The sequence below is a fragment of the Netta rufina genome (assembly GCF_964035555.1).
Source record: "Netta rufina genome assembly, chromosome: 29".
In the NCBI taxonomy this organism is placed as follows: domain Eukaryota; kingdom Metazoa; phylum Chordata; class Aves; order Anseriformes; family Anatidae; genus Netta; species Netta rufina.
The window spans coordinates 1,841,760-1,850,217 of NC_140153.1; the positions used below are offsets into that span (position 1 = coordinate 1,841,760).

At 43.3% G+C, this 8,458-nt stretch overlaps 1 protein-coding gene across 1 annotated transcript; it reads right to left on the bottom strand.

Annotated features, from left to right (window-relative positions):
- Positions 1–2,315: 2,315 nt before the first annotated feature.
- Positions 2,316–7,891, bottom strand: LOC311219946 (uncharacterized protein; the record flags this gene model as incomplete). Its single annotated transcript, XM_084303302.1, has 2 exons — positions 2,316–2,690; positions 7,697–7,891. 2 exons carry the CDS (start codon positions 7,889–7,891, stop codon positions 2,316–2,318), a joined length of 570 nt encoding a protein of 189 aa, XP_084159428.1.
- Positions 7,892–8,458: the final 567 nt, after the last annotated feature.

Consider the following 8,458-nt stretch of genomic DNA (forward strand, 5'->3'; position numbering starts at 1 on the left):
CCATCCTGAACTTCCCACGGCTGACCAAGAGCTGTGGGGGACCTCAGTCAGACGTGGTCCCTGTGTTGCAGTGGCTGACAAACTGTCAGGATCCCAGCACTCCTCCATAGGAACACCAGAAAGCAGCCGGTGTTCCTCCCATCTCATGTCTGCATGTGGTCTGACCTGAGATGCATTCCAGCTGCTAGTGAAATTAGTCCTCTTATTTTTCATCGTGTTCTTCTGTGATTACACCCAGGTGCAAGTGTAATCAAAGTTCAGCCTGATGTGCATTTAGGAAGTGGCAGATTGCTAATGGTCGGGAGCAGAGCAGAACAAAGGAAAGTGGTTAAAGAACTGTCCTTCTGTCTTTGCTCTGGTGTATGCTCCTAACATGCAAATTCAGACTGGCAGATGAGCATCGGTAATGCCAGTTTTGTAGCTCCTGCTCTCCAAAGGACTGTCAAATAACAGTGGTGTGCTCTGTCAAGTGCCATTCAAAATCATTAGAGATCACTGTTCAATTAGTACTGACTCCAATTATCTATTTATAGCATAGACTCCAGTGTCTGCTTCCCATGCCTGCCTTTTCTGTAGCATAGTAGGTGAAACATCTTCATCCAGGTCTGCTGACACCATTATTGAAAAGAGCCTCTTTTGTTGTGATCAATACCATAGTAATGTGGCTTAAAAATATCTGATTTGGTTGCCTTAGTGCTCTGCATAGCTGTGCAAATGAGTGCGCTTTTTTGACAACATCTGTGTGACTCCAAGAATAATCATACAGAGCACTGCAGACAGAAGAAGCATAAAAACAAGACAAAGCCTTCAGACACATCCTAACAAGAAAGAGGTGTTGGCTGGCTACCTCGTTGTAGCCTCATCTCATTTCAGGTACTTTTACAAGTGAAGTCACACCTCCAACCTCTTTGAAGTTATTACCACATGCTTGATCCTGCCTAAACAAATTTCACCAACATGACGCTGGGCTTTACCCAGAATCAGCCTGCTGAAGCATGGTGAGGTTTGCCAGTGCAATACTGGTGTTTCACATGGGGAACAGCAGCAGTGCTGAGCAATGTCTGACCTCTGGTCCCTCAGAGCCCTGGCTGGTATTGCAACTGTAAGCAGTGTCAGTAGGAGGTGAATGCCTCCAAATGATCTCTTCTTCCCTATGCAGGCAGGAGGCCACCAGATGACCGATAGCTATGCTAATTTTATGCAAACTGTCTCTCTAGAAAAACAGCTTCAAATGACTTGCTAAGCAGCTTGGACTTGTGCTGTCATTTATGAGTAGGTTGAAATTTAGGTGTAAGCCTGAGATGGAAATTAGTATTTGACATGAATTATACGTATGGCTCTTCAGAGAAGTCTAAATGTTTTTTCTTTTATTTATTTTAACTGAAGCTGCCAAGAATTTAGAGGTATTAATGGGCTACTTCAAGAATGCATAGAATTTCAGTGAAGATTCACTATGCAGTTAAAATTTCCTGTTAGCCATTCAAAGGAATCTACCCACAGATTATTACGTGCTATTTTTAAACAATGGAAAATATCGTAAAACCAATCTAAGAGGTGTTATTAAGTCAGAGCCTTGGGCAAGTAGCGAGACACAGGGAAGATCTTCAAAATTACTTGTGTATTTAACTTTCTTCGCTAGCATGTAACAAATACACATTGAACCACACCTCTCCTGGAGGAAATTTCAAACTTAGTTGTATGAGTTACAAAAGCATGTTTATCCAGCATGAAATTACTTTTGTGCAGAAGGCAGTCATTATGCTACCTCCTGCTTAAAAGGCCTGGTCATCTTCCAATTTGAGGTGTTGAAAGAATGTGAACACTGTCACGGCTGGCTACAAAGACTGATGCTCAGTCAGAATGGTATATAAATAGAGAATGGTGGGCAAATAAAGAACAGGAAGCTCAGAATGTTGATGCAGAACTATTTATTGAGAGAATAAGAAGGAGAAGATGTGATAGAGCATGAAAAATTTGTCAGGGTCCCATTAAAGACTTCAAACAGAGAATTGTTCCCAGGCTGTGCATTCCACATACATTACTCTTTCTTTTTCATAGCAGAGGAAGATTTACACAGTGCTGTCCAACTTTTAAAAAGCCAAAGATTGGTGATACACCTAGGACGTTATTATATGGAGCCACTGATAAGAATAGTCAGAGAACTGAATTAAATCATTAGCCTGATAAATACATGTAATTCTGGTGTTCAGAGATGGTGCTCATGCCCCAGAAAAGCCATGCCAGTAACAGAGTTTGTGGAGATGCATCTTCCTCTGTGCTGAGTGATTGCTCCTTTTATTTTATTCACTGCCCATTTAACATGGTCTGCACCTCCCAGCGCCATAGCCACTGGACCCATAGGAAGAATATGACTTCCCATAAGTGTACAGGCTTCCAGAGTCATAGAAGCCCCTGAGACCCTGAGAGCTCGTGTATCCAAATGAGCTCCCAAAGCCAGCTGGTGCTGAGCTGCCCACAATGCTCTCCTGAGGGCAGGAGCTGAGGATGGGTCCTGGGAAGGTCATGACAACAGGTGGTGGGTAGATCACAGCTCTCGAATCACCACAGCATGTAACACAGGGCTGGCTACAGGCATTCACCATTGGCTGCGGGCAGGTCACCTCGCAGGGTGCAAGGCAGCGGGAGCTGATCTGTCTGTAGAAAGACATCTTCTGAGAATGGAGACAGATCTGAAACACACAACACCGTGGCAACTTGAGACTGAAAGATCAAGAACCAAAATAATGGAGATTAGGCTAGGAAGAGAAAGAATGAAAGACAGGGAGAAGAGGTGGAACATGGAGATTTCAGCTGTCCCTTTTCTCATCTTCTTTTTATGCCCTCTTCCTTTCCCAAAACAATCTCTGTTCCTTCTGGGTCCTAATTTGGTACCTAAAAATATCATTAATGAGCAACGAAATTGTGTATTTTTGCTTGAGCTATCCCACTATCTACTATTTCTCTTTTCTGCCATTCCTTTTTGTACCTGAATTCTGTGACACTTGACTATTTTTTTACAAGTATCTGCAGAAAAGAACAGAAATACCAGCTAGCACTTATGTAGTAGCATCCCCTGCATCACCTGTAATCATTGCAGTATCTGCATGAGGCAAGTCATTGTTTTCCCAGCTTTAAGGAAGAGGTAACTGAGGCTGAGGAGTGAATGCATTGCCCAGAGCCATTTGGTGAGGTAACAGGAGAGACCAAGTTAAAATTTGGGCAAGCCTGATTGTCAGTGATAGTGTTATTCCAGAGCCCTGCAGATGCTACAGCTTGCATCAAGATTCCCTGCAATCACCTTGCAGCTCCTCTGGATCTCCACCCTGCCCTACTAAAACCCATAATATGAAAAGCTGGAAATAGAGTAGGAACAATGTCCTACTGTAACAACTACATCATGTGATGCCTGACAGGCTTCAAATTAATTCAGAAATAATTGCAAGGAACAAGAAAAAAAAAACATAGCTAATGGTGGCTTCCTTGCTCAGTTTCAGAGCCGGAGTTAACTTTTTTTTTGGTAGTCACCATTGCAAGTCAATGTATCCAAAATAAGGCAGATTCCTGAAGGAAGAATGGTCAGGCTGAAGGGCACAGGAATTCAGCACATCTCACTATACATAAATTTGCATATCCTAAACTATCAGCTGCTCTGAAAATTCTTTTCCTGTTTTTTTACAGCCTGCTACTAAATAAGTAGGAAACAACTCATGCTGAAAGAAAGCTTTAAACATTTTAAACATTTCTTAAGTCATAGTTTTGTGTCAAAGTCCTATATTGCTACAGCAATATCAAAATAGCTGTAAGGAAAAAGGCTCAGACTTACCCCTCCACAGCAAAGAGCAGGTAAAGAGAAATGGTTAGAGCAGCCCAACACTATGAGCGCTTTTATGTCTTTTCTTAGGCAATCGGGAGGATGTGAGACATTCTTCATGTATGATGTCCTAATGCATTATCAAACAAAAATTCACTCCACCTGTAACTGCCCCAGATAATGCAATTATTTTGCTCAGCGACAGTGATTAGTATCATGTTCTTGTCATTATTACTCTGACAGACAAAGCTGTATGAAGCCTTTCCTCACTAACCTTCAAGTGCTAAATTCCTTTCAGGTATTTTTTTTTCCTCATTCCACAATGAATCTGTCTTCTTTTAATTGTTTTATTTCCCCTCTATTTCTCTGAATGCCTCATAGAGCAAAGATTGCTCAGAAGTTTAACAATAAACAGAATATGGTGACATAGCCGGAATACCACACCACTTTTCCAAATCATCTTCCAACAAGGGGGCATTGTGCAATTTATCCCATCATACTCATGCATATTATTTCCCATGACTGATATAAGACACATTAAACTCTATCCGCACCTTCCAAGACCACGTGAAACTGTGCATCACCCTAGGAAAACCTTGGGCTGAAATCTCAAGTCCAGTTTCAGCTGATGCAGAAGACTGGTGCTTATTTCAGCAGATATGTTCCTCTGCTCTAGCACCCTGTCTTCAGTTCTTCAGTTTTTTACTAGTAAAATTATTTTTGATAGAATCTATGCATTTCGTGTGTTCACATTGATATAATTTACAATAGCTTATTTTTATCCTCAAGAAGGTGTATTCTTTGCCTCTTTTCTCCTTCTGGGGAATTGAAGGTTTAATGACTGAGTTTGAATAACTTTCAGACTCCTGTCCCAAAATGCAATTTGTGTTCCAGTTTGCCCACCTGCACTTGGTAACCGTTTGCAATACAGTAGTGTAACGCCGTGCAGGTGAAACTTGCAGGAAGGCTGGGGAAACCTCTGTCCCAAGGACGCCTTGGGATTTCTCTCAGTGTTTCCCAGCACTGCCTATGGAGATGCCCTTCATGCTACTGATAGTGAAAGACTCAGATTAAAAAAAAAAAAAAAAAAAAAAAACGAGGAAGGAGGGAACGTGTTTTCGGCAAACAAGCCACACGGTCTTCTCTTCCTGCCTGAACCACACCTGGTTTCACTTTGTCTGGAAATGGGTGATGACAGGGATGGTGCTACCTGCAAATGAATCACATTGTTCTTAGAGATGCATCCCTCTCCAATCCATCCTGCTCTCTTGAAAGGGCAGAGAAAGCAATGAAAGGATCTATCAATGCAACTGACACCCCAAAGTACTTCTCTTGATTCATGATATTTAGGGTGACATCCATATGCTTTAATTTTATAATTTTATGGACCCACAAATCAGGGTCTGGATTCCTGTCGTCATGCTTTTTCCAATATAATGGAAGTTTTGGGTGTTTCACTGACCTGAACCATTCTGTGATTTTGGCCGGTGCAAATACATTACAGAAAAATATTCAGAGACAAATAGCTCTTTGAAAAGCAAAGTTAGCACGACACATGGAATACATCTACACAGGTTGTCAAATGACAATACCCCTGTGGAACACTTACATCTATTTGATGCGAACTATCAGCAAGCACATTTACTAAATTAGCATAACATTTTTTCTATATCAAATATATAAATATATATTATTGTAACACATCAAAAAAGACTTTGAGATGTATCTGCAAAAACTTCCATGCATTGACTTTGGATTATTGAACTACAAGAGCAACCGAAAATTCTTCCTGGCTGTCATGAAGTGCCACCACAAGAATAACAAACAGACACCTTTCATTGCAGTTTCTAATTGAATTCTTAACTTTGCTCATGATGCCCAGATATCTCTGTATGATTCTTCCAAGCCCATGGTGGATAGTTATGGAATCATCCACCCGAGAGCACATCTCATACAGTGTGGGTGGAATTTGTCTCATCTGGTAATACAGCACACCCGGGTTGCAAGGGCATGTCTACTACACCCTAGGAGGAGTCACATAACAGCACACTTGGATGAGCCACCTGGAAGAGAGACGGGAAATGTAAAAGAAAAGGAGCATTTGCTAAGGAGGAGGGGTTGAGCAGCACTTTCTGCTTAAGCACAAATATTTGTAAGTGCTTTACAAATAATTCTTATGCCTTGGCATTACTATAACTCAAGCCCAAAATCATGACTGTTTTTGTGGCCACATTAAGCTGTGGCTGGGATGGCCACAAAGCCTAGCCTGGACCACAAGATAAACATTTATAGGGATAAGAGGACTCAGCACTGCACTCTTGTGGCTTCATGGAGAGCGTGACTCAAGTGGAGTAAACCTGAGTTACTTCAGGAACTGCCAGAGGAGGAGGAGAATTCACAATTCTGGGCTGAAGTACTGGCATACCCTCAACTTGTCGTGAAAATTGCAGTGCCCTTTCCAGATCAGAATTAATGATGCAAGTCTGGGACTTTTAAATCATCCTTAATTATCAGAAGTGCTTGTATAGTTCTGTTGATTTAACTGTGTAACAACAGATTATTTTGTCTGATATAAGTAGAATAAAACCCTAATAACCTAATGAGGCACAGACGTCACCTTAACACAGTCTGTTATTAAAGTCCTTCTAGGCTATATTCCCATATGTCCTATGACACGATAATCTTGGCATTTCTGCAAAACATACAGTGAGTAAGATTCAGCCAGCACCTTGTGCACAGTGATGGTCATGATACAAAGTGAGGACAATAGTAAAGTGACAATATGTATCTGAATATAAAAATAGACCTATGTTAAATGTTGATATATTCTAACCCAAATAACCACACTCAGCATCTATATTTTTTGGCTGAGTCATGAGGCATATGTACTTCCCAGCAAAAAGGGAATTCTGTGATGACATTCACTATTGTGACATGATAATTCTGGTTCCAGTGGCTGGGAAGGGGAGAAATTATGCATTGCACATGACTTATGCTGGCCCTGTGTTTGTATGAGGGTTTCTAATCACTGTTTATATAAGGGATGGATATAAGGGTGAGAGGTGTGAAGAACATGGGAAGAAAAATGAAAGCAAAATGCCAGTGGTAGGATGCAGTATGATTTTTTATTTGGAACAAGAAATGGCATTTACAATAACAAACCACAAAATGTGAAAGAATGCTTCCAGTTTCTCAAACAAGATTATAAACACTTCATCAGCAAGCACCGAGCATTTCACACAAGGTACTTTTTCTTTCCTGTGACAGAGCTAATTTTTTCAGCCAAGTTCTGCTCTGGAATATACAAAAAGGTTTTGCTGATGATAAAACCTACCCGGAGAGCAAAATAACTTTCCAAACAGGAGTTCTGTTACATCTTCCAGGTTAAACACAAAACCAGAAAATCAGTATGTGTGTTCTCAGACAGGCTAAATAACAAATTGCTCAGTTTCTAACCCCTATCGCTCTGCCTCTGGCCAGTGAGGATAGAAAAGACACAGTTTGAGAAAACAGTGCATGTTCACAGCAGCAACTTCAAAAGCAAAAAGATAAGAAAAGCAATCAGAAGAGCGATTCCCATGGGTGCTGAGCAGCACCCACAGGTTGCAGAGGATTAGCTGGAGTCGTGGGTGACCAGGGCCTGGGGGAGCTCCTCAGCTCAGATGCACAGCCACGTCTTGTTGTTGGGTCCCCGCTGTTTCTCCAGCCATCCACACGCTGCAGTGCTCAGCAGGGCCTGCAGGGCCTGCAGGGCCTGTAGGGATACCTTCTGGACTGCTGGGAGAAGGAGGAAGAGGAGGAGGAGGAGAAGCCCCCATAGGAGAGGGAGCCCTGCAGAGCCCTGGGCTGTTCCAGCCCCAGCCCCAGTGGGGCTGAGCTGCCCACAAAGCTCTCCTGTGGGCAGGAGCTGAGGATGGGGCCAGGGAAGGTGATGACCACGGGTGGGGGGTAGACCACGGCGCGGGAGTCCCCGCAGGAGGTGACACAGGGCTGGCTGCAGGCGTCAGCGTAGGGCTGCGGGCAGGTCACCTCGCAGGGGGGGAAGCAGCGGGAGCTGAGCTGCTGGCTGAGGTAGGACATCCTTCGGGCAGTGAGGTGAACCTGCAAGGTGATAGAAGCCTGAGTCAGCCCAGAGCCACCGCGGGGACCTCCTAAGGAGCTCCACCAGGCTCTGTGCACCTTATGCTGCCAAGGTGGCTGGGAACTTGTGGCAAGGTGCAGCAAAGCCCTGAGCTCAAAGCAAAAAGCATGCAGGCTGACCCCATTCATTCCTGAGCCCCTACAGCCCACACTGCAACTGCCCAGTTTGGCCATGAGAATACCCAGGAAAAGGTTTTCACACAAAGCTAGGGACTGACAGTGCTGCAGCTCAGGAGTCGGTTAAGAACATCCCAAACCCACTGTCCCTAAGTAGATAAAGGAGGGTTAAGGGATCAGACTTACTCAGATCAACAAGGAGGAGAAGTGGAGAGCTGTGGTCTGAGGGCTGCTGAGCCAGGAGCCCTTATATACCATCCACCGGTTTGCCTGGGGGGGTTGAGACATCCTGTGTGTTTCATGTTTATTTTGTTGCAAAACACAACAGAGCTTGGCACTCCCCAGGCTCCTATGATTGCTTGATTCACCCTTTGTCTGGTCAATTATCAG